This window comes from Hemibagrus wyckioides, linkage group LG25 (assembly GCF_019097595.1).
Source record: "Hemibagrus wyckioides isolate EC202008001 linkage group LG25, SWU_Hwy_1.0, whole genome shotgun sequence".
In the NCBI taxonomy this organism is placed as follows: Eukaryota; Metazoa; Chordata; class Actinopteri; order Siluriformes; family Bagridae; genus Hemibagrus; species Hemibagrus wyckioides.
Genome location: NC_080734.1, coordinates 10,136,974 through 10,163,286, shown reverse-complemented (window position 1 = coordinate 10,163,286; position 26,313 = coordinate 10,136,974). Strand labels below are relative to the sequence as shown.

General features: G+C 37.2%; 2 protein-coding genes across 4 annotated transcripts; one reads left to right on the top strand and one right to left on the bottom strand.

Annotated features, from left to right (window-relative positions):
* Positions 1 to 2,473: 2,473 nt before the first annotated feature.
* mgat2 (alpha-1,6-mannosyl-glycoprotein 2-beta-N-acetylglucosaminyltransferase) lies at positions 2,474 to 6,601 on the bottom strand. Of its 3 annotated transcripts, none has more exons than XM_058379365.1 (2): positions 6,413 to 6,601; positions 2,474 to 4,197 (listed from the first exon to the last, which is right to left on the bottom strand). In XM_058379365.1, the coding sequence occupies exon 2, from the start codon at positions 3,954 to 3,956 to the stop codon at positions 2,616 to 2,618; it is 1,341 nt and encodes a 446-aa protein (XP_058235348.1). In that variant the 5' UTR covers positions 3,957 to 4,197; positions 6,413 to 6,601; the 3' UTR covers positions 2,474 to 2,615. The 3 variants fall into 3 exon arrangements, with proteins under 3 accessions (XP_058235348.1, XP_058235346.1, XP_058235347.1); XM_058379363.1 differs by having other exon boundaries at positions 6,434 to 6,601; XM_058379364.1 differs by lacking the exon at positions 6,413 to 6,601 and adding an exon at positions 5,931 to 6,295.
* A 7,767-nt stretch (positions 6,602 to 14,368) lies between these two features.
* rps29 (ribosomal protein S29) lies at positions 14,369 to 15,822 on the top strand. The gene is made up of 3 exons (XM_058378657.1): positions 14,369 to 14,506; positions 14,977 to 15,076; positions 15,715 to 15,822. Exons 1-3 carry the CDS (start codon positions 14,445 to 14,447, stop codon positions 15,721 to 15,723), a joined length of 171 nt encoding a protein of 56 aa, XP_058234640.1. The 5' UTR covers positions 14,369 to 14,444; the 3' UTR covers positions 15,724 to 15,822.
* Positions 15,823 to 26,313: the final 10,491 nt, after the last annotated feature.

The window sequence follows — 26,313 nt, the reverse complement described above, 5'->3', positions numbered from 1 at the left end:
AATAAATCACTGTGTATGTAAATTTGCTAGTTCTCTCTCTCTCATATATAGATAGATAGATAGATAGATAGATAGATAGATAGATAGATAGATAGATAGATAGATAGATAGATAGAAATGAATTGTTGAATCTGATGGCTGATGGCGGAATAGAGCTCCTCATCCATCTTGAGGAATGTGTCTGGTTACGTGAGATATTCTTGTTATTTGTCAGTACAGCTACATTTCTAATGCACTTCATACTCACAAGGTTCACAGAGTTCTCCCTGCACATTCTCCCCATTGATATCTTTAGAGGCGCCACTCAGGGTCAAACTGTTGTGTCTCCATCCCTCCTACTTCACCTGAACCGTCCTTATCGACAGAACACTGTGACCCAATGTTGCCTTCTTCAGACAACTCAGACCCACTCAGTTACAGAATGCATAATAGTGCATCTCAAGGCCGTCAGTGGGCCGAAACTTCTCAACACACAAACACGCACACCTACAGTTTTCCACTAAACACAACAAGCATAAGCATAGTACAAATCATAAACTAAGCTCAGATGCTTCAGATAAGTGTTTTTATGGGAACACAAAATCATCAAATTCTTCTGGTCAGAATAACATATTGATCAGCAAAATGTTTTAACTGTATTAACATGTTGTTGATCTTTCAGCTGCTCCCTGCGTGTGTGTGAGGGGTCGCCACAGCGGACCAACTGGTCTACACGACAACTTGGCACAGGTTTTACACCAGATGCCCTTCCTGACGCAACCCTCCCATTTTTATCCAGGCTGGGGACTGGCACTGCAACCAGCGGCTGCAGTTTGGGCACTGGCTGGGAATTGAACCCAGGCCTTCCGGATGGTAAGTGAGAAACCTACCACTGAGCCACCAGTATTAACATATGAGGTGATATTATGTAGCAGTATGAAAATAACAGTATAATATAAAATAGCAGTATAAAATAAAATTTGGTGTTTGGTTGCTGTTTTTTATTGCACTCTAAGTGTGGGTGTATGCAAATGGAATTGTCTTACCATAGCCATTTCTTTAGCTCTTGATGCTCAGGTTTCTACGTCTTAAGGAAGGTTTCTGACCGAGTTGCTGCCGCTCATAGCCTGGCAGAGCTCAAACTCTCCATGTATGACATGTAATAAAAAACTAGACAGTTGATGATAGGAAAATAGACCAGGTGATGATTTTAAACTATACAATTTGTCCAGTTTAAATTTATTTCTATTAAAAATATTTACCTTCCATAGAACAGTCCATGTTTTATTACAGAAAAAATGCTTGATTTTTTTTTCCCCACTTACCTCTTTAGAGTTTAGTTAAAATTCATTAAATTATTCTTTACAATCCATGCAGCTATAGAGGGACGCAACTTAATTTTTTTAAATGTATTTATACAGCTGATCCGGTTAGAATCTGTAGCCACCAAATAATAAATCACATAATAATCATTTCAAACAATGTTTTAAGGTTTTAGAGTCTCATTAGACAGCAGAACTACATCCTTTTCCTCAATGCTAAGTTAAGATCATTTTACTCATGCAAATATAGTCAGAGGTGGTTGTTTTTTTTGGGTGGTGTTCTGAGCCTAGTGTTTTCTTGACACTGTGCACATATAAGACTAAGAAATTATAATTGCCCTTTAGCCACCAAGTCGTATGACAAACATGAACCGAGCAAGGCAACAAATACATCCTTTAAGAAAGAAATTCTAGTATTACATGCAATTTTCCTCTTCGGATTGTACCATGCCGCTCAATCAGTTATTAATGTCAGTGATAAGACGAAATAAAATCCTCATTTTACAATTAAAAAAAAAACACGTTCCAGTTAACACGTGACCAACATGTGCTCATATCTGCACACTGCATTCAGTCTGAAATGAAGCCATTTGGACTTTGAAATGCTGTAAGAAAAAAAAAAAATCAATGTACTCCTTGCCACTGCTACTATGCTGAGATTTAAGTAGGAAGACGTCCAAATTATGGTTTAAAAACCAACACTATTACTTAAATATTTGCAGCATGGCATTATTAAATGGAACATAATTGGCTACCTTTTCACACTTGGCTAGAACAATGAGGACATGAAGAACTATGGCAAGGCTAAACTGTAGCTCGTGGAAATGGGACAGTGTGTCTCAATGGACCTCATTTAGTTACAAGAAAAAGCTAAGGGATTTAAATAGGCCAGAATTATGCACAAGTATCTGCTGCCTTGATGGAAAAATGAGCTGGTGTGCCATCATTAAGACCAAGATGAAACCAAGAGGTGACAAAATACCTTTCCCTCCATTACATTACATTGTAAATGGTTGTTTTCCAATAGAAACAAAATGTTTTTTTTCCAAAGCCTGCCAATTTGTTTTTGTCTTATTTTAGTCTGTATCCTAATTTGAACAAATTCCTAATTAAGCATAATGCAATCAGGACCATTTACTTTCACTGTGCTTAAACAAATCACCAAACTCCAATCCCATATACCTTTTTATTTGGAATATTTCAACAAAACAGGCAATATAAAGAAATAGTCCATTAAGAATTTGTAAAGGCTTTCATTAGAGGATGCAAAAGAAAAATAAAAACAAACAAACAAACAAACAAAATCATATAAGGTCACTGTAACCGAAGATAGCTCTTGCAGAGTTCATGGTCCCTGATATCACCCCAGCCTCCATTTTTGACATGAGGGGCTACTCCACCAGCCCCAGATGCAGGCAGTCTCTTTGTGATGAGCAGATTTTTTGGGAACAGCTGGTTTGTGCTGCTCTGTAGTATGCTTTCTATCTTTCTCTTCTGATTACTGGGCATACAAGTGGTCTTCTGATGGTGCATGCCACAATCCCCAGCATGGAAGATACGGGGAGCTTCACTCACCATGACCTTCCAGAAAGTGGGCAGACAGTTCACAGTTAGGTGCTGAAGGGACCAGTCCCAGTTGTAGTCGTCGTAGGTGCAGAATGCTTCTGTGCACTTGATGAGTTTTTGGTACGTATTCCTGTCCATGGCCATGCCCATGTTGTGCTCGGTGGATTTCCAGACCTTCACCTCTACACGGTTGGCTTTGCTGGCATAGCCGATGTGCCCGTAGCTCCCGAGTGAAATGATGTCACAGTCAGCACACTGCTCTTTCTTTAGTGAGGTCATCAGCTTGAGAAGATGGTAGAAGTCTGGAGCTAAGTAGTGGTCCTCCTCGATGAGAAGCACCAATCCTTTGTGATCCTTCAGCACACGGACCCTGTCCCACACAAAATGTAATTTCCACCACCAGTGGTGTTTGGTTTGGGAAAATTTGGCCTCACGGTAATGGCCAAAAGAGTCAGGGTACTCTGCATTAATGCAGCCGAGTTTTAAGGCGTCTTTCTTGGAAATGTCTCTGGGGCAGTCTCTAGGGTCATTCCCTGGAAACTCATGAGGATACAGTTGGATGCTAAAGGGAAAGAATATCTGAAGGACAAGGCAGAAGTCAATGGATGAAATGATGTTGTTGATCTCTGGAGACCAGAAATCATGGCTGAAAATAAGTAGGACATTCTCAATTCCTTTTGCTTTTCTCAAGCTTTCTACAAGCAGCCTCAGGTACTCTGGACGGTTATGAACCTGAACAACTACTACTAGGTCATCTTTCTGGCGTATTGACCTGAACTTCTCTTCATTCTTTAACGTCTGGTCAAAGTTGATTTGGAACACAATCCCCCTGTATACCAGAGTAGAATTATCTGTCATGGGTTTGGGTATAACTGGTTTTTCTGGAAGCGTGTCATTGACTGGTTTTCGGGTTACTGATGCTGTGACCTGCCCCAAACTGCTAATGCTGCTCTTTTTAACAGCCTCCACTTCCTTCGGAAAAACCGGACTTCCTCTTTTCTGTTTCCCACTGCTCCAAACGGCAAATCCACAGATCACGACCACCAGAGTCAGGATCACCACTTTCCTCTTGTAGATTCGGAATCTCATGTTAAGCTTTCACCCAGCGGGATAGTAAAAATTAATGACAGTTAAAAAAAAATAAGAATGGCAGGTTTGTTATCTAAAAATGGTATGTGCTCCAGATTGACCAGCAAACCTTTCGTAGAAAATTTTACTTTTATCCCAAGGTCTCTAATTCTGGAATGTTACCGCTGATGGGCTGTCAGAGCTGCCGGGGAAAATCCCATAAGGCATTGTGCTTAGAGGCAGGACAGTTGCAGCTTAAAATCTGTGAAGCAGAAACAACACATGTGGCTATTTTAATATCCATTATTGCAGATTTAATCTGCCAGTTTAACATTAGCATGGTGGCATATTAATATAACTACTTACTGACTGCAGATTATACATCAATTATTAGTTATATTAACTAATTATATAGCTTGATATATGCCAGAAAATATTAGATAGCATACCAATAAAAAAAGAAAGCAAAGCCAACAGAACCATGAACTGGGCGAGTTTAAAACTCAGAACAATATGTCAGAAAATCAATGCTTTCAGGGTTGTTAGACAAATTACTGAGTTTATAGCACAGGTAAAGCATACATAGATGTTATGGGTTATTGGTTACTTACTGATGATCAAGCGCTTACAACAAAACAGTCTGAATTATAATCAGCTGTATATAGCACAAATGGAACGTTTAGTGCAATCGCCATGCATATAACATGTAGACACTGCCATGTCTGTTTTATACAATGACCACTTGTTCTGTTCAAACTGATCATGCTTATTCCAGAGGTTCTCCAGCAACATAACAGACACATATCATATAACTGAATGATAGCATCTAAACAAATGTGATAGAATTTTAGTGCACTAGCTACATATGGAACAAGAAAAGGTCTAACAAGACTCTGTCAACTGTGGAGGTTTAAATTGTCACCTTCAACCTTGCTTAAGGACTCTGTCCTAGACACTGAAATGCTGTGTGTTTTGGAGCTATGCCACCAATGGCAACAGACCTCAGGGTCACCAAGAGGTATCTGACATATCGGAATAGTAAATAAATGATAATGCTTACTTTTACTGATTCAAAAGCCATATAGGTTTTACAAGTTAGAACTGCAATCTTAGTCAGTCTGAGCAAAAACATCGAACAGCCCCAAGTGTCATAACAATGAACCTGCTCAAATTTCACCCTATTTAAAAATGCACACGCTTTACTTTCAATAAAGACAGAAAAGCAGCAATGACCTATAATCGCTGCTAACAGGCTGCTACTGTAAAGCAAGACCTGTCCCTGGGGGGGGGGGGCAGGACATGAAAGTATTCCAGAGCATTTGATTGGTCAAAGACATGACAAGTACGGTCATCAAAAAAAATAGTTTTATCGCTTTCCTGGAAGTGACAAAATTAAGAATATTACTTTTTTTATTACTTTTTAATCTGGAAGTCCTTATCACTAAGGGACGGGTAAGCAAAAGCACTAACACACTAATTATGATTTCAGAGACGCTTCAACAAACGTGAGCAAAACACAGACAACTACAGATATACACTAGCCACATATATGCACACGCTTTTACTATTTACTTTCAATAAGGACAGAAAAGCAGCAATGACCTATAACTGCTGCTAACAGGCTGCTACTGTAGAGCAAGACCTGTCCCTGGGGGGGCGGGACATGAAAGTATTCCGGAGCATTTGATTGGTCAAAAACATGACAAGTACAGTCATCATAAACAAGGAAGTGGAACTATTGTCAAAACAAAATTACGAATATTACTTTTGATTTTTTTAATCTGGACAGGTAATTATGCATTGAAACACTAATTATGATTGACACAAACACTAGCCATATATATATATATATATATATATATATATATATATATATAGATATAGATAGATATAGATAGATATAGATAGATAGATAGATAGATAGATAGATAGATAGATGTATATATATACTTAATGTCATATAACTGTCACTAATAAACAAATAAACCTTAATACCAGGTAAGTAGCAGAAATATCCTATAAACGTGACCGTAGCTTGATTTAGGAGCAAACTCAACAGCTCCTGGAGAAAGAGCGTCGGGTCCAGCTGCACAAACTAGGAGTTTACCAGGAAGTTAGCGAGCTAGCGTGCTAACTGGCTGAATTACATTTAGCCGACGTTAAATAGTCCAGCTGCCAATCCAACATTACATCGCAAACACGAATCCCGTAATAAGCTGTATTATTCAGCTGTAGCCTGTGTACACTATAACCGACAGCGATACCACGACGTGTCAGAGAACATTAGCGAGCTAATAACATAACTAGCATTAATAGTCTAGTTGGCAGATGTGCAATGCCATCGCTATGCTTTAGCGAGGTAACGTTAGCTAACGACAGGAAGCAAGCAATGAAGCAGGAAGAACAAGTAAAAAAAAAATGTGTCGCAACCAGTCCTGCATTTCGACACACACTTCAATAAAAAATCCTTTCCTTACGTTTTGTGTAATATTACTTACAGCTGACGGGGCTGTGCACTGCGGCTGTCATAGCAGCTAGATTTAGCTGATCGTTTATTTTCAGTCCATTTCTGTTCTCTCCTTCCTGTTCCTACAAGCTTCAGGGGGAAAAATACCCAGGCTGGATCACATACATGAGCTTGGTAAAGCCGTACCCGCTGACTATCTCTTTCCCATAATGCATCACACCTCCGGAGGCGGCTTTCCGTGTTATGACAGCGATGATGTCACAGCCAGGCTCAAATTTACACTCTGTGGCTTGAACCACATCACTACACCTACCAGGACTACACCCACTGGCCATTCTATTCAGGTAAACCTGCCACGTAGCTTTGTTAACTATTCACAATCTGTCTGCTTCACTACACTTACACTGTACTGCCAAAAGTTTTGGGACACCTCTCCCAATCCCTGAATCAGGTGTTGTTTTTCAGGGGTTGGGCTTGACACCTTAGTTCCAGTGAACGGAACTCTTAATGCTTCAGCATACCAAGACATTTTGGACAATTTCATGCTCCCAACTTTGTGGGAACAGTTTGGGGATGGACCCTTCCTGTTCCAACATGACTGCACACCAGTGCACAAAGCAAGGTCCATAAAGACATGGATGAACTCATAGAACACCTTCAGGATGAATTAGAGTGGAGATTGCGAGCCAGACCTTCTCGTCCAACATCAGTGCCCGACCTCACAAATGCGCTTCTAGAGGAATGGTCAAAAATTCCCATAAACACATTCCTAAACCTTGTGGAAAGCCTTCCCAGAAGAGTTGAAGCTGTTATAACTGCAAAGGGTGGGCCAACTCCATATTAAATTGATGAGCATGTAAAGGCAGACGTCCCAGTTTTGACCTGGCTCGCAGTCTAATTCATCCCGAAGGTGTTCCAACGGGTTGAGGTGCAGGCCAGTCAAGTTCCTCCACAACAAACTCACTCATCCATGTCTTTATGGACCTTGCTTTGTGCACTGGTGTACAGTCATGTTGGAACAGGAAGGGGTCATCTCCAAACTGTTCCCACAAAATTAGGAGCATGAACTTGTCCAAAATGTCTTTGTGTGCTGAAGCATTAAGAGTTCCTTTCACTGGATATAAGGGGCCAAGCCCAACTCCTGAAAAACAACACTTGAATTCAATGATTTAGAGGGGTGTCCCAACACTTTTGGCAATATAGAGTATTTAGGTGCTGGATCATACAGCAGAAACACTGACACTGAAACAGCAGGTTAGAAAGTGTTGCCTGTCAATGGCAAAAACAAGAATGTCACAATACAAGACAATGCTGAAGTGCGCTTGCTTTTACAAGACTGTTTGAGTATTATCGAATGAGATAATGCTTCAGTCTGCCACATGAAGATGATAATGTCACCGTGTCCTGTTTTTGAATTTCATTTGTGAAAGAAAAGCACTGCTTCTCATTCTGTAGCTGCTTAGGTAGGGTGGTGTCAGAAACAACCATTGAAAGAACCCAAGTGAATCTTATGTGAGCAAACGATGAGAAAGCCATCTCTGAAAGGCTCTCTGTTGGGGAACAGTAATATTTGGTTGTTAGTTGACGTTACTGCACCACAGTTAGTAATTTAACCACCTAACAAACACTGAAACATAATATTTGGATAATAAAAAATAAATCATTTAGAATATGTTGGAAGCTGTGGCTGACTTAAATAAAAAAATTGACTAGACAATTAAATTCAAAGTATAGGCAATTGCCCATTCACACCAGTGGTACATTTGGGTTTCTATTAACTATCAGTATATCAAGCCTCATTGGTATTGTCTGGACATTTTATGTGGCTGGATGATTTTATGCCTCAGGGTGCCAATGTCTGTATTAACTTCTCCATTTCAGTTATGCAATTATAGCAAGTCTTGCCAGAGTCCCTGCTTGCACTCTGTGCACTATATACATTTTCTTAAACCATTACAGGACAAGAGCTGTCTAATGACCTGTGTTCTCTCTCACTCTAACGTTCCCTCCTAACCATGTGTCAGGCTAAACATTCTACTCCTGAGATACCAGTGATCCTGCCTGCTTCTCTCTGGACCTGCCTGTCCATCCTGATGATTTCTGGAGTTTTCTTCGACTGAAAAATCAATCAGTTCTTTTAAGGATGGCCTCGTATGAATAGCCTAAAGAACACCATGAGATTACTGTGGTTGATACTTCCTGAGGACATTCTTCCTTGGATAACTTTAGGACTGCAATGACTAAGCACAGTTTGTACATCATTGAACAATTATTAATTTCCATTTAATAGACTTCAATACAATAAACACTAACAGTATCAAGTTAAAACATGATAAAGTTGCACAAAAGCTCGTAAGTTCCTGGTTACACAATGGCACTTTTTGACTATATAGTATACAGTATATAGTTCTATAACTATAAAGTAATAGAAGGGAAATTATTTTTGTCTGGTGACACCAAGATGAGAATGGGTTCCCTTGTTGAGTTTGGTTCCTCTCAAGGTTTCTTCCTCGTATTGTCTCCAGGAGTGCCATCATTGTCTCTGGCTTGCTTATTAGTGATAGATTATAATAAAAAAAGCTTCTCTTCTGTTTACACATCACTTTTTCTTTTCATGTCACAAAATTCACATCCAATTCATCTTTTCTGTAATTTATCTCTAGATTTCAACCTTTTCAGATGTTGTTATAATGCATAATCATTTTATTGGCATAAACATGAGACCAAAAAAAGAACTTTCTGCCTTTCTGCCCTTTCTTTCCATTAGTATTCATTTTGTATTCTCAGCCTGCTTTATGCTTGATGTTTACTGGAGTTCTGTGGGTGTTGGGAATACACTTTGAACTTTCCAGGAGATCAACATACACACACACACACAAGTTCGAAGAAATCGATACAAATCTGGTGGATGATATTAGTTCAGTTTGGCTTATGTAAATAATTAAATGCAACTTTACTGAAAGATTGAAAAATGAGGTCCATTGTGAAATAATATCTAGTTGCACGCTGTCAAATCTGCCCTTTGATCATGTTGAACCAAATATGACAAGTCACCAACACAGACAAACTCTCTCTCTCTCTCTCTCTCTCTCTCTCTCTCTCTCTCTCACACACACACACACACACACACCCCTGTTAAATAATTGACGAGTAGCTATATGTAGTACACCTCAGATTCTGAATGAACATTCATAAGAGGGCAGTCTGAAAAAAAGAATTACCTGTGAGCTAAAAAAAATATTAAATGAGTCTAAATTGAGCTATCATTTTTTCTCCAATAAGCATGTTTCAGTGTCATACAGAAAGTCAGAGTCACTCTACTTTTCTTATAAGGCCTACATATGTCAAAGTGCAAGATCTATATCTGTCACACTTCATTAAGCTTAGGAATAAAATGCTGTGACATTCATTCATTCATTCATTGTCTATACCCGCTTATTCCTAGGATTCCTAGGGTCACGGGGGTCTGCTGGAGCCTATCCCAGCGCACATAGGGCGAAAGGCAGGGGTACACCCTGGACAGGTCGCCAGTCCAACGCAGGGCCACACATAGACAAACAACCACACACACTCACACTCACTCCTATGGGCAATTTAGAATTACCAATCAACCTAATGTACATGTTTTTGGACTGTGGGAGGAAACCGGAGTAATGCTGTGACATTTCATCTAAATTTCTGATTGTAGGATTTACACTGTATTTGAAAGCATCCTAAAATATCAGCTCAGCTCTCAAAATTTCACTCACAAGAATGCCACAGTGTTAAAGGTGGAGCTGGTGGAAATATAATAAACCAAAGGCAGCCAAGTTAACACTTATAACGTCACCTTCTTTTCACTCAGTCCAGAGTTTGCCTGTGTGTGTGTGTGGGTTTGTGTTCACCGCAAAGCAACATGTCATGTGACTCTGTAGATTAGTGAGTGTGGAAATCTCCACTGGGGAGGTCCACTGGGGCTGAAATGAGGCTGCTCCATGCTCGCCCTGTGAACATTTTCAGTATAGTAGGGGCATTAAACAGCACAGTTAATGACACTGTTATTCTATTGCATTTTAATGAAAACCTAGAAATGTGCTTTGTTTCAGAACAGTTGCTACTTCTTGTTACTTTGCCTCCACACTAATAAGTCCTACTTAAATTAGGATAAATGAATGCATGTAATTACCTTCATGTAAGGTCTGAAGGTAGGTACAGCATTGTTTTGTTTTGGTTTTTTTTAGGCTGGTGAACTGCTAAAACTAGTCGACCAAACAATTTAAGAATGCGTTTACAGATAAGGTAAGCATTGTGGCATGGTGTGTAGTGTTGCCACTTCACAGCTTCCAGGGTCCCGGGTTTGATCCTGAGCTGTACTGAGCAGTGAGCAGGTGTACATATGGCTCCGAGTACAGAAAGCAGCAAGCAAGCTGGAAAGCTGCCAATTTATTTGTTTTTTTACGTTAGAGCCTCCCAAGCATAAATAAAGAGCTCATGTGCACGCCTGAGAAATGGCAGAGAAATGCAAAACAGGCAGTGAGATATCATGTGAATGAGCACTACCAGTGTAGTGAGGTGAATAACAAGGAAATGGTCATGCACACATTCTATATGATATTCAAATACGGATAGTCAAATACGGTTGATACACCATAAATACTGTCTTACTAACAAACATTAACATTAATCTACCTATCCTGCTCTTAAGATTAAGCTGCTATATTTGATACAATAAAAACAAACTGGGAATAAATCCACGTTTTATATCACAGACCATTCGATTTAAGACTTAGAGCAGTAGTAGTAGTTCTAATCTAGCAAAATTTACATGTGATGGGCAGCTAGTGTGGTGGTGATTTGACTAACAAAAACAAAAAGAGCACATTACATCAAACTCCATTAGAGCTCCATAGGTTGCACACCTATCGAGAATTCGAGAGCCTACAGGCTGAGGCTGTTGTTATCACAACATGTGGACTAGAACCACTTGAATATATCAGTGTAATCGCTGTGTTTAAAAAGAGTATAGGCTTCTTGAGTAATTATATATTTCCTAATACAACAAATGACCCTTAATTTAAGGTTTCTGCTGTTACCATGGAATCCTCAACAGCTTTATTCCAGTGTTTCCCAGTGTCACCCTGGAGATTATGATGCTTTTTTAAGTCAGTCTAGTTTAACTGGTTGAGAGAGAGCACCAAAATGTGAAAGGGAGTGGTACCCCCAGAACCAGTACAACACTGTTTATATGCAGAGCCCTGTCCAAGTAATTCTCATTTAGCAACCTTTAAGGGACTCTTTTTGTTTTAGATATAAATTTACAAAGGAATTTAAAGCTACACAATATGGCCAAACGTTTGTGGACACAAGACCATCACAGGCATATGTGGTTCTTTCTCAAACTTTTTCCACAAAAATGGAGGCACAAACTTGTATAGAATGTCTTTGTATATAGCATTACAGTATCCCTTTAGGGGACAATGCCCCTGTGCACAGAGCAAAATATATTGTGCGTATATTAATGATGAGTAAATGAAGCGTCATGAAGCAATGAAGCTTTAGTAAATTTTAAATATGATTGATTAACTTGACGTGCCAAAATAGAGTCCTCTAGTGGTAAAAAAAAATCTAATTTAATGTCACATTTTACTCATTTTACACAGTATGACATGCAGTGAAATGCTTTATACAACTGTGTGTATAAAAAAAAATCTAGTCAAGATATGGATAGTCAGAAATGGAAGTCAGAAAAACTAAAACTGTTCAAGGTGACAGTGCTGTGTGTGTAAAATAATAAGCCATGTTAAATAATTCTCAAAGGATTCCTTAAAAGTCTCATAAAATTTGTTGTTACTTTTTTGGGGGTCATTGGTGTAATCATGTTTGTAAAATCTACAAATAAACAGTGTGCTTCACCTAAACCCTGACAATGTTTCTTTACCCCTTCCTCTGTCATATCTATGGGTTGTCTGATCTGACTGGCATAATATTTAATGCCTTTGGTCAGCATATAAAAGTTATCATTTACAGCAAGATTTGTTTATTTGTTTATTATCAGTAGGTTGTTAAAATGTTCAACATTTGTGTAGCTCCAGTCAGATCTGACCATGCATAGGAAATGAATCAGGCTTGCATTAGCTTTGGGACGAAGATGCGGGTAAAAAAAAAAGCAAGTCCACATGAGGTGAATTTTGAGCAAGTTTTTAAAACAAATAATCTGAATTAAACCTAAACAGTTTCTGCATACAAAAGCTGTTACAAACAATGTGAACATGTACATGAAGGAAACATGTAATGAAGACAATACAAAAGACAAAACATGTACTATGTACAGAGCCATTTCTTTTGTAAGATATATTGCAAAAAAATGAGAGCAGGAAAAGGAGATAATGGTGTAGATAGTGTATGAACTAGCAATGAAAACAAGGCATATTACAGATATTGCTAATTAAAAATTAGTTTTGAGATTTGTGAGGATTTGTTTATTGGATAGAATACAGAAAACATTTCTGCTTAACTAGAAGTTAACCATTGTACTATATTAGTGTATTATATTTTTGTTTTATATTTGTTTTTTATGTTTAGTTTTTATAAAGCAGTTTTATATTTGTATACATATATATTATACTACTATTTTTTGTTAATATTTTTATTATATTATTTATATTTTATTTTTCATATTTATATTTACTGCTATTGATAATATATATATATATATATATATATATATATATATATATATATATATATATATATATATATATATATATATATATATATATATATATATATTATATACATACATATCTATATCTATATCTATATATATCTATATATATATATATATATATATATATATATATATATATATATATATATATATATATATATATATATATATGCATATCTCATCTGACACTGACTTTCCACACTGTCCACACTTTAAATTTTTCTCTTTTTTTTACTCTTTCTTTTTGTGTAAGACAGTCGTAAAAAGTATTTCACTACATGTCGTACTGTGTATGATTTCGTATGTGACCAATGAAATTTGAATTTGAATTTAGAATAGCAGGGATTGGGTCCTAGAAATATGAAATCATCATTTCATGCTGTATCTATATTAGTTATCAAACTTGTGAGCTAATATATTACTAAGTTACACTGTTCAGGCATAACATTATGACCACCTGCCTGATATTAGTGTTGGTCCCCTTTTTGCTGCCAAAACAGCCCTGAACCCGTAATGGTTTTTTAACAATTTGAGCAACAGTAGCTCATCTGTTGTATTGGATCACACGGTCCAGCCTTCACTCCCCACGTGCATCAGTGAGCCTTGGCCGTCCATGACCCTGTCACCGGTTCACCACTGTCCCTTTCTTGGACCAATTTTGATAGATACTGACCACTGCAGACCAGGAACACCTCACAAGAGCTGCAGTTTTGGAGATGCTCTGATCCAGTCGTCTAGCCATCACAATTTGGCCCTTGTCAAATTCGCTCAAATCCTTACACTTGTCCATTTTTCCTGCTTCTAACACATCAACTTTGAGGACAAAATGTTCACTTGCTGCCTAATATATCCCACCCACTAACAGGTGCCATGATGAGGAGATCATCAGTGTTATTCACTTCACCTCTCAGTGCTCATAATGTTATGCCTGATCTGTGTATATTATCCTGAACAGATTTGGGCTACAATCTAACACATGTAATATATGTATATATTACATTTTAAAGACCTACTATCTATCATAGAGCTTCATACATCATATATCTAAAATGAGAAAAATACTACTGTGAATTTGTGACATACTACTACTAATTATAAAGAAATAATCTGTTGTTGTTGTTATGGATTTGTACGAAACCAAATTGAAACAAACAAACAAACAAACAACCCCCCCCCCAAAACAACAACAAAACCTAATCGTGTATTATCCTGAACGACCAAAAGAGGGCAAGAGTCACATCCCATTTTAGTCAGATTGCTCCGAAGAAGAGCCGTCTTATTCGCGCATGCGTAGTTTATTTCCTCCCTTTTCGACATCCCGAGCGAAAGCGACAAGATGGGTCATCAGCAGCTCTATTGGAGTCACCCAAGAAAATTCGGCCAGGGATCTCGATCCTGGTCAGTAATACTGCTATTTCGCGTGTTTTAAAGGAGGATTCATTGTTGCAGGGGTTTCTTGTAGACGATAGTCATTTTAAGTCACTTTATAAATGGCGCATATTTAGACCGCATGGATGTGGAGCTCGAAACCAACATGGCGGCTCGCTCTTGTTCGCGTTCACCCGAGCACCATGAAGCTCCGTGACACAGCTTACTAATGTTTTTTAAAAAATTTTATATATTTACACGAACAAGATTTCTCATATCTAGGTCTTGTTACACTATCTGAGCTATATTAAAGCTAATTTCCTTGTTAAATTTAACCGGCTAGCGCGGAAACTAATGTAAACTGGCTAAAAGCTATGCTGCTAATGCTTAGGCATGCCGTGCCCAGCTATGTCCACGCCTAAACTCTATTCTATTTCCTTTTAATGTTTATATTAGTGCCTTAAAGTTAAAGCTAACTGTTGTCTAATTTCCCCCCACAGCCGTGTGTGCTCAAACAGACATGGTCTGATCCGCAAATATGGGCTCAACATGTGCCGCCAGTGCTTCAGACAATACGCGAAAGACATTGGCTTCGTCAAGGCAAGTATTCATTTTTTCCTCTGCTGTGTGTATTATGCTAGACATTGTCTGACCATTTCTAAAAGCTTAATATTTAATTCAGATTTTTAATATAAAAAATAAATGACTGTGGCTGGTGCAACAATGATGCTGCCCCTTAAATTTGGATAGGAGCTGCTTCCGTATTGTTGAGACACTGACTAAAACTCCAGGCTTGACTTAATGTCCTCAAAAGTGAACCACAAAACATGGAAAAATAGGTTTTAACGTTTTGTTACTGCTGCTATATTGCTTTTAAGAATTTTCAAATGTAATAAGCTTGGCTCTGAATGGTTCACCGATTCTTTTAACCAGCCACTGAACTTTCTTCACATTTGCATTTTTTAGTTAGAGGTATTATGGGGTTAATTGGCATGTGGTAGTTTAGTGGTTAAGGTGATTGGAAGGTTGTGAGTTCAAATCCCAGGTCCACTAAGCTGCCATTGCTGGGCCCCTGAGCAAGGCCCTTAACCCCCCTGAATTGCTCAGTTGTATAAAATGAGAGAAATTTTAAGTCGCTCTGGATAAGGGCGTCTGCCAAATGCTGTAAATGTATATGTACATTCTAGTTGAAAGGTCTTATGGGGTTTTTGTTAATGTGTGTTTTTTTCTTCCTTCAGTTGGATTAAAGGTCTGGACTGCTTCACCAGAGCAATGTGGAAACATTCTTCCATGCAACCACCCTGAAGTCACCTGAATTAGAAAATAAACACACTTTTCTGGTTAAATCTGTTGTCACTCTTCATTTGAAGACTAACTGCACCACATTTATCCTAAATGTAACATTTTGTAGTTACGTCCATGTCAACCTGAGCAAGTTGATTCTCATTAGAGCTTGCAATATTATTTACACTTTCCAATTTGTACATGTAATCCAGAAGATTGGTCTGCTGCTGAGTTCTTTCAGTTTAGTAAGATGCTCCTACAGTATACTATCCAAGCATCTACTTCGATTGAGCTGCTAGCGATGTAAATGGTTGTGGAAGCCGGTTCAAGATGGCTCGGTGAAAACGTTCACCTAAAACCAAAAGAAAGTGCTTTAAGTATTGGTCACAAGGCAGTCAAATTAAAAATGACTGTTTTGATTCATAATAAAATATTGGAGTAAAGGCCAAAGAGAACACACTTGGATTTGGACATGTGGTGAGAGTATAGATAAGATGCACTCAGGGCTGAGGAAACTTTTTTGGGGAAAAAGGTTTCAACCAGTTCTAAGCAAGTATGGAAGGATATTAGAAAGGATTAAAAAAAAAATCAACTAGACATGTCTTAAATAAGAGAAACATCTCTTTACCCTTGATTACTGAAGGTTGCAAAACATTTTATTTTAATTTATTTTTCAGTCTAATGATGACTTAAAGGTGTTAACTAGAGAAGAGAAGAAATAATCTCTCAAATACACCTTCCTACAGTATACCTGTTTATTCTGAAATGCAAATCATCTGATAGGTACTAATTTAATTTCTGTTTTATTTATTTAAAATGTATAAATATTTAACAATCCTCTTGAGAGATAGGAAGTAAAAAACTAAGGCTAGAAATAAGACTGGTGTTTCATCCATATAGGAGCAGGTCCACCATGTATGTTAGCTGTTCATTTTAATGAAGTACACGTTCACTAATCTCACACAGTTTAGATTATGTTGATCTTCCTCTTTTGAGTGACCTGCTATTTTAAAAAAAAAATATTTTATATATTTAATATTTCCGTCAATCTGGTCGATTTTCTAGATGTTGCATGATTGTGGGGTAGCATGCTCTAGTGGTCAAAAATGGGAACTTCAGCAAGCAATATTAGAGGTTCAATGTTCCATATTACATGTTGATCCATGAACATTTTCAGTAGAGGAGAAGCAGTGACCAGCAGAAAGGATGTCAGGGTTACATGGGTTGTTGTGTTTATCAATTTGGAATAGAATGGAAAAATACCTAGGGGCGACTATATATTGTTTGTTCTAGCAAATCATCAGAATTGGGTAAAATCTAAATAAGCCAAAGTGTGTCTGTAATATAAATATCCTTTTGTATATTGCAGATAGATATAGTGCAAATGTTAGGAGAAAAAAGGGGGATTAAGTAATGGATCATGTTCATACATCACTAATGTGTATGCACGATGATGGCCTTGTGTTCTGTGCAAAGGCTGAGAAAAAGAAGAAGAAAAAGATGCCTCCATTTTCCAAAGATTGACGCATGACACAGATTGTTCAGGGTACGAACAAGGTAAAGAAACTCGGACGAATGAATCAAATTAAGCTTCTGAGGAAACAATCTGAATTAAACAACATTGTTACATGTAATATAGCACACATCAAGCCACAGTCTTCCCAAGTCATGTAACAGAAGTGTGGGACTTCATATCTATTATCATCATAACTATTATAACTAAACCAATAACCAAAACCAATAACTATTATTTGTTATTATTCGGGTTATACCCTACATTCTAACAATAGATGGCGCTAATGTTCAACTCTTGGTCTTCCATATATAAACCTTGTTGGAAAAAAGGAGCATTTATTGTACGTGACTGATTAGACATAGTAGCTCTCAGTAGCTCTTCTCATAGACACAAATGCCAATGTAAGACAAAGTGTTCACGACCGTGCTACATGACATATGTGTGAGACATGGCTTTATAAAGACCTGCTCACACCATGAAGGAGAGGACGATCAGTTAACATTATTCTGCTATGATTAGCATCAGCCCTGGTATCATAGGGTACTTGTATCACCGTCAGCTTCTTTACCAGCTTTATGCTTCACTTGTAATTCTATGTGGGTGGCATCATGCTGGAGTGGGTAGCATTGCTACCTTACAGCTCCAGGGTTCATGATTTGATCCTGTGCTTAGTTTACTGTCTGTGTGAGGTTTCTCATCTTCTTCTTTTTTCGACAAGGACATCTTCTGGGTTCTCCAGATTCGGCCCACATGGCAATGGTGAATTGGCTGAAATTGGTGTGTGTGTGTGTGTGGTGTCCTGTGATGACCAGGGTGTATTCTCTCAACACTCCTGAAAATGGCTTTGGCCCTATTACAATCCTGAAGCAGTTGAATGGATAAAATGATGAAAGTATACTAGGTCAAGTACAAGATCAAAATCAGAAAAAGAGCTTTAAACATGCAAATCAAATCTCATATGAAATGTTTCCACAGTTCTGTTTTCTTTACAAATTCCTCTTTTCTTAAAATGTCAGCAGTAAAACGTTTAGTGAGATTTACCAACCTAGATTGCCGTTTTTTTTTGTTATCCAAGCTTTTAGTACTGCTACATGTTAGGTCTTCTGGAGATGATGCTACAATAGGAGATGATGCTACAATACACAGTCTGGGTATAGCTCTATGAAATGAGTATCAACTTTAGTTAAAATGGTATACACATTCTGAACCACTGTATATGTATTTTCCTCCACCTATAGACTATATTTCTCTCCGTTTTCTTTTCACCCTGTGGACCCCTTGTGGTCCATGGCATAATTACAGAGAGATCTCTGCATCTTGTTTCGGAAAATATTAAAAATCTTTCTCTTTTTTTTTTTGTTTGTTACACATTTCAGAAATGCTTACTTTTTTCATTTTATTTTATATTTTTTAATTTAATTAACGAATATGCTTAATCATGTGCATTCATGACTCTTTTTATTGCTTGATTGTTGGCTGTGAAAGCTTTAACAAGTTTAACATTGATGGACAAAATGAAATGTGTATGAAAAAAAATATGTTACATGAAATGTATATATATATATATATATATATATATATATATATATATATATATATATATATATATATATATAAAATACCATTGTTAATAATAAAGAAATGTAAATAGCAGACAGTATATCAAAATCTAATATTTAAGTTATGATTGATTTAATTTGACACCTGGATTATAAAAACATGTAAAATTGACTTCTATATATGTTTAATCATTATATATTCTGATTATATATTAATATAAACGTTTTGGTAATGGAGCAGATGGCAGGTCCAGGAGGATCAGTCAGAATAAGCTAGGGGTCTTAGACTGAAAAAATAACCAGTAGGCTATGGTTCCCACACAAAAGAGAGTCATACTTCAGTTGTTGGGTTTGCACATGAAATGCATAGAGAGCTAAACACAGAAATAACCAGACAATATTAGTTTACACATAGGAATACAGTGCAGGCCTAAATCTTACGGCCAAACTGGCATTAAACAGTATCTAAATCTTTTTATATGCATTTTACTTTCTGTACATTTATATGGGCAAAGCATTTGTAACCATTCTATGTTATAACCATTCAAAGAGGCAGCTTATACAGACCTGAAACCTGTCACTGCTGCCGTGAACAAATCTGAATGATTTTTTTTCCCTCAAATGCATTTGAAATAACAAGTACCTGAATTGATTTGTTTTTGAATTCTCATCAAGTTTCAAACACACACACACACACACAGAGTATATTTTATATTGTGTATTGTGTATATATATAAATATATATGAAATTAGATGTATTAAATTAGACACCAGTGCTTGTGCTTTGAGACAGGGTAGGGAACAGTGGATATTAAAAATGACTCCAGAATCATAAAATCATGGGGTAAAGTGCATTTTGTACTTCAGTGTTTTCAGTTTGATTGGCATGAGTGCAGAAATTGCCCCAGGTAAAGCTGACACAACTCAAAGAATATAAATTTCCCATAAATTGCATATTTTAATTTCATGTTGTCAAACAATCAGTGTTAAGATATAGCATACATACAGTGATTTATAATTATTTAAGTAGATGAAACTATGATGCTTGAAAGTGTTGACTAATTGTATTAAATCTGCTGATATATCGGAATGTTAAAAACCCTAAACATCCTAGTTAGTAGCAAAAGGATATTTTTTATGTTTGTTCAATTCTACTGGACCAGATGAAACGCCTGGTATAATCGTTATAATACTTGTAAAGTCTGAATAGACTTTGGACTAAAATGCATAGCGTACAAAATAATATACATGCTCCTCACCTCTACTGGACTATTCTAATACACCTCTGTCAGTATTCATATTTATTAGCAATTGACTTGTTACCAAATTGCGCTGACATCCTTTAACATTCTAAGCCAATAATAGAACTCTCTCAACTACTCCAGGCATTCTGGCAAGCTTCCTGCCCAACATTAGCAACAATGAAGTAAAAGCCAGGGGAGCTACTTTACATCCAGCCACTGCTCTTTTCCAAATTATTGACCATACGGCATTATTGTACACCACAACAAGCTCAGAAAAAGGCATTGATTCAATCATGTAGATGCTAGAATGCAACATGCCGAGGGCAGAGTACTGAAGGAGTGATAAAATCCTGACTTATCAAAGAGGAAAAATGCTGAAGCCCAGCCTTAGAACATCAGTGAGACAGAAGCAATTTGTGTATAAACACGATACACTAAGCATTTTTCAGAATAAATGAATTCATTCATCTTCAGTAACAATTCTATCTTGGTCAGGGTTGCAGTGGATCCAGAGCCCATGCCACTAACACTTGGATGGGAGGCCTGTTCATTTCAAGGCACCAGGCACACACACACACACACACACACAGGGTAGCCATAACAGTAAAATCACTAACAGCCCTTGCCAAAGTCTCACAGATTCTCACGCTTGCCCAATTTTCCTGTGTCCAACACATCAACTGTTAACTTGTATCCTATCTCTTGACCTTTAGCATTGTAACAAGATAATTAATGTTATCTGCTTCACCTGTCAGTGGTTTGAGTTTATGGCTGATTGGGGGATATGTATTGGTACGGATTTAGAAAGTGGGAGGAAACTAGAGGAGTTTTGTGAAACCCCTAAAGACACGGTGAGAAATAATTTACATTGTATTGCATTACCTTTCGCTCGACCTGATATTTGTTAATAATACTGCCAAGTGGCCACTGTTGGGTCCTTGACTGAGGCCCCTATCTGCTCCAGGGGCACTGCAACATGGCTGATCCTATGTTCTGACCACAACCCTCCATGGATGGGATATGCAAAGAAAGAATTTCAGTGTGCAGAAATGTATACGTGACAAATAAAGGCTACTGAATTAAAAATAGAAATAATGTTGCCTTATAGCAGGAATTGAGAGAATTTTTTTTTTACGTTGAGATTTTTCAAAAGCTGAATGCAACAAGAATGAAAACAGTTCAGTTGGAGCATTTATTCATTAATAATGAATTCATTAGGGTCTGACCTTTTTCTTAAGAACGTACTACTGCTGTAACCCTTATGTATCTAATCAACGCTTAATACTCTGTAACTGTCAGGAACATTATAGTTTTTTCAATTTTCAACACAAATTCACCTGTGTGTTTCCTGAATGCACATAATACACCCTTCAAATGTGAGGCTGTGATTGCAAACTATTAAATAATAACTATTAATAATTTCTTACATATACAGCCACATGCATTTCATCAATATAAAACGACAAAGTCCTAAGTTACTTACATTTAAAGACCAGAGAAATCTAAAAATCCTGGAAACTAGACTTAGAAGCTGAGTGATGCAAAGCCCTTTGTAGTACTGATTTAGACTTCCAGACACACGCCTGTCTTGAACATTTCTCTGCTCGCCATCTATTTTGAAGATTACAAAATAAACACATTTCAAATGTTCTTCCCTGCCTGGTTGGCATGGTAACACTTCACAGGGTTTGTACCTGCTCACTACTGTTTCCTCTAAGAGCACACACAGATACACTTATTTCCTTTGAGCTCCCCCTCAGGGCTTGACCTTTATCTACATTTTTGTGTTTCTTCCACTGACTCAAAACATGCCAACATGTTTCCTGCAGATTAACCAGAGACCAGACTTGTAAGAAAAAACATTACATTCATTAAATCTTCAGCCATCAGTGCTTAATTTAATTGCAGCCTGGTTCCATTCTGTCTTATTCTCATATTGTTGTTATCTTTTCATTTCCTCAATTTAGTGAAATATGAGGACGGACATTTAAACCGCTATTCATCAAATCCCAGTTCATGCTTTATCAAATTTGCCTTATTTTAATTTCATATTCTCTTATAGTCTTGACTCACCCCAAAGTTAATTGTAAATGGAATCCTGTAGGAGGTCTAAAGTAAGTACGAATATATAGGTACAACATACAGTAGGTTTACAGAAATTTCTGCCACTTTCATCCCAGCTGTCCACAATGATGCAATACCTTTGGTGTCCTTGTGCATCACTAAAAGTTGCCTAAGCATTTAAAGGCTAAATGCTAATGGAGTGTGGGTAGATGGCTGGAGCTGAAGATGTGGGGAGGACGAGCTTAAGGTCCTTGACTATATCTATCCCCTGAAGAAAGCTTCTGAACCCCACTGTTAAAAAGACATGCAAATGGCCCAAGCTGAGAGTCAGCCATGATAACACTATCAGCAGAGGCAGAGCTAATTAAATATTCCAGGCCATTTGAAGTGTTCTGCACTGCTAGTGAACAGGGAGTCAGAGAGGAAGGCTTACCATGAGGAAATGTGAATCCTATGTGAAGACCACTGAAAGTGTGTGCATATATATCTGTTTATGCACATGCGTATTTTGTATGTACACAGGGGGACATATACGGGCTCCCTGTGAGTGACATGTTTAGTAAGAGTTTCTGTTATTAACAGCGGGATTCCATGTGTATGAATATGTCGATGCTGATCAAGTGAATGGACTGCTACTGAGCCACCAGTTTAGCACTACAACAGATGGTGAACACGTGGCAAACACATTGAACCGAATATTGATCGCACACTCTAAAGTACGGAATGAAGAACATGTGTGTTATTAAATATGTCAGAATCGAAGCCAACACCAAACAGTATCGAGGTGGACGCTCCCAATATGATTAAGCTAATAAATACAACACCTATAATTACATGCATTGATAAATTATACGTGTTTCATAATGGCTGCCCAGTATAACAACTATTGTCCTTTTCACAGAGGCCCTACATAAAAAATAAATAGATCTGCCAGCTTTAGGGGGGCAGGTGCAGTAGGAGCTGCTTTATAAAGGTGCATTCTGCCAAAAAAGGTATGAGACAGAAGCATATGACAGAAAAGCAAAACACATTTGTTTCAAGTGGGTGAAATGAAATGACCGGAATCCCACTTCTGGCCTTTTGTCTCTGTCAAGCTGAATCAGGTTCAGATGGTATTGCTTGATATGAACTGGACCTTTCTTTTTTCTTTTATCTTTTTTTTCTTAAAAAAAAAAAATCTGACTGTCTTTCTTTGTACCTTGCCTTCTTCTTGTAAATATAGAAATACACTGTATTTCTCTCTATGTGTGTGTGTGTGACACAGTTTTGATATATTTAAACCATTTTCTATATGCATATAATTGATAGAAATGCTTAAATAGTTCTGTACATTAAAACCGAACCTCACAACCTACATACTATACTACTGAGTATTTTCCCTGGAAAAAATGAGCTGATTAGTTCATCAAGAGCCACTTAAACCTCCAACACATAGAACTAATCATAGCCTTGAACCTGGGGTCCTGATGAACTACATCCTCGAGTGCCATTAGCACAGCCATATACAGTACCGCTTGTTCTGAACTGTTAAAAATGCTGAATTCTTGACCCAAATAAGGCACAAATTATTATGTAACACACCTTATATATAATATAATCCTGACTATTATACCAAGCTCACACATCTCAGCCTCTCTTGACATGAATTGGCTGTGAGTCATAATTCCTTGGTTCAATATCATGAAATGTTTGAGAGAGCTCAGTCCACACTCATTTGAAATGCAGATCATCAGCCGCTAGAGTAGAAGCTGCGTAAATACACACACACACACACACACACACACACACACAAAAGCAAACATATATCCTCTGCTTTGAATATGCTGTCAGATTTAATATGTTCATTATGATTTTTTTTTCAGTTTCTCATTTATGTTTCAATATGTGATGTCTTCCAGCGAGAATAGAGAGATCTCCAACTTTTCTTTTTCCTCATGTGTGGTAACACACAGTCAGTGTGTGTCCTTTACGGTATGAATTACACTTGTTCAGGTAGATCAAAGCCAGACAAAGCCAGAATACTGAAATATGAGCATTTCTGTGGCATTTCTTAACTGATAATTATACAAGTCAGTCAAAGGCACCAGGGAGGTTATGACTGATCATATAATACAAAAAGGTTGACTTAATAAGGGGAACAAAATTAAAAAATAGTAATCTGGAAAGTACCTGCGGAGTAAAAATTTAATAAAGGCACATTTAAAATGCAAAACTATATTATGTACTAATCCTTCTCAAAGAAAGCTAAAGAAATCACAGTGGAAAAAGGAGAAGGAAGCACTTAAATCTTATGTGTCTCAGAGATATGTGAAACATTTATTAACGGCAACTTACTGTATATATATATATATATATATATATATATATATATATATATATATATATATATATATATATATATATATACACTTTTAAGATGCACATAAAACTAGCAGCCTATATAGCAAAATTGTTGATTTAGATTTATTACAAATATTTAACCATTAAATCGATACAGTTTAGCTTATTGTCTAGAAATTAGAATCTAATTCATTGTGCTGAATAGCTAATTACCATGACAAATTGAATAAAAATCCTATGACGGTTTGAAGTAATTTAAAATCCATTTTACAAGCGTGATGAAATCGATGGCTGTGGCATATTTTTAATTTCCCCCACATTTAACTCTTTTTCATTAGATAATGTGGATATGGTCATGTGATGCAGAGGGAGGGAAAGGATAAATGTAGTCCATCAGGCTAAATGTAGTGTGTTTACTGTGTTGAAATAATGAAATAATTTTAAAATTAAATTTGCGTTCATGGTCATGTTATGACAGAAGAAATGACTCACTTTATGAGTGAACAATACCCAATACAATTAAACAGACTAGAGTTTGAAATTTTCATTAACAAGTCTCTAATAACCTTTCATAACAGACACAAAACAGAGGTAACAGCATCCTCACCTTCTGAACATTTCCTCGAACTTAAATAAAGACGTTTTAATTGTAGTTTTACTTAAAGGATATGGTCTCGAATGAAATCACCCATCCGTGACTGCCAGATAAGATCCCCAATAACAATTACAGCCCAAGTTATAGATACCCTTTTGACAGATTAATAAGCATTAGCTAAGTGAAATGTTTTGATTTACCATCTTGATAACTTAAAAGCATCTTCTAATCCCTTCAACAAGTCTGTAAATCCCATGCTCAGAATAGCATCACTATACATGCCTCTCTCCATCCTCTTTGCACAGGAGCTTTGGGTTTTCAGGACTAAATGCAAGCCAGAAGGCTGCTTGTGCATCGACTTGACATGATTAATTGACGTGTATTACACACGTGCTAATGGCATAATTTGCCTGCTTGTGAATGCTTTCCTCATCTGTAATAATTCCAGAGTAACAAGGGGTTTTCGAATTCATTAAAATGATAGCAAACAGCAGCAGAGGTCATTCGGTAATCAGTGAATAGGATGATATATTAGGTCAGTAATACAGAACTGCATTAAGCAGGTGCTACGTTTAGAGGTTAAACATTTAGAGGTCTTTTAGAAACCCCTTTCCACAGTGTTTCAATATGATTTTGTTATTTTCATTGGTAAAACTCATTGCTAAAATGTTAATAATGATTTGTAGATCAGGGAGCCTGTGCAGCGCATCACCGCCCCCGCACCATGAAAGCAGCGCAGAGTAATAAAATAATCCCAAGCGACTAATTATTCTACATTTGTTCAGTTCTTACCACAGGATCAAAATAATGTAAGTAACAACACAACAAGGCCATTTGTACATACAAACTAACATAGTAACACCAAATTCATTGCATCTTTTCCTGCACTGAATTTAATTACACTAGCTGTCATATTCCAGCAGATAAAGGTAAGCAGATATGATAGTGGTGAAGAGGGTTGTACAGACCTGATAGAAACCAACATCTTTCAGTCTCAGGATCTACAACAGAATTGCCTAGAGCAAACAAAGAGGCAGACTGCTCACTGAGGTGTATTAATGCACATAGTTAAAAACACACACACACAGAACTGTCTTGCAAAGATAACACTTTCACATGGCTGTAGATCACATGTGGATTCCATACAAGCTTATCATCTCCTGTCAGGGTGAATAAGCATCTGTCCAGTCGGGAACCAAGATAGCTGCATCTTGTCTTCTGTGTCCAGAGGAATA

Coding starts and splice junctions, on each gene's coding strand:
- mgat2 (XM_058379365.1), bottom strand. CDS start 3,956: ATGAGATTCCGAATCTACAAGAGGAAAGTGGTGATCCTGACTCTGGTG.
- rps29 (XM_058378657.1), top strand. CDS start 14,445: ATGGGTCATCAGCAGCTCTATTGGAGTCACCCAAGAAAATTCGGCCAG. Junction 14,507..14,976: donor GGCCAGGGATCTCGATCCTG/GTCAGTAATACT, acceptor TTCCCCCCACAG/CCGTGTGTGCTCAAACAGAC.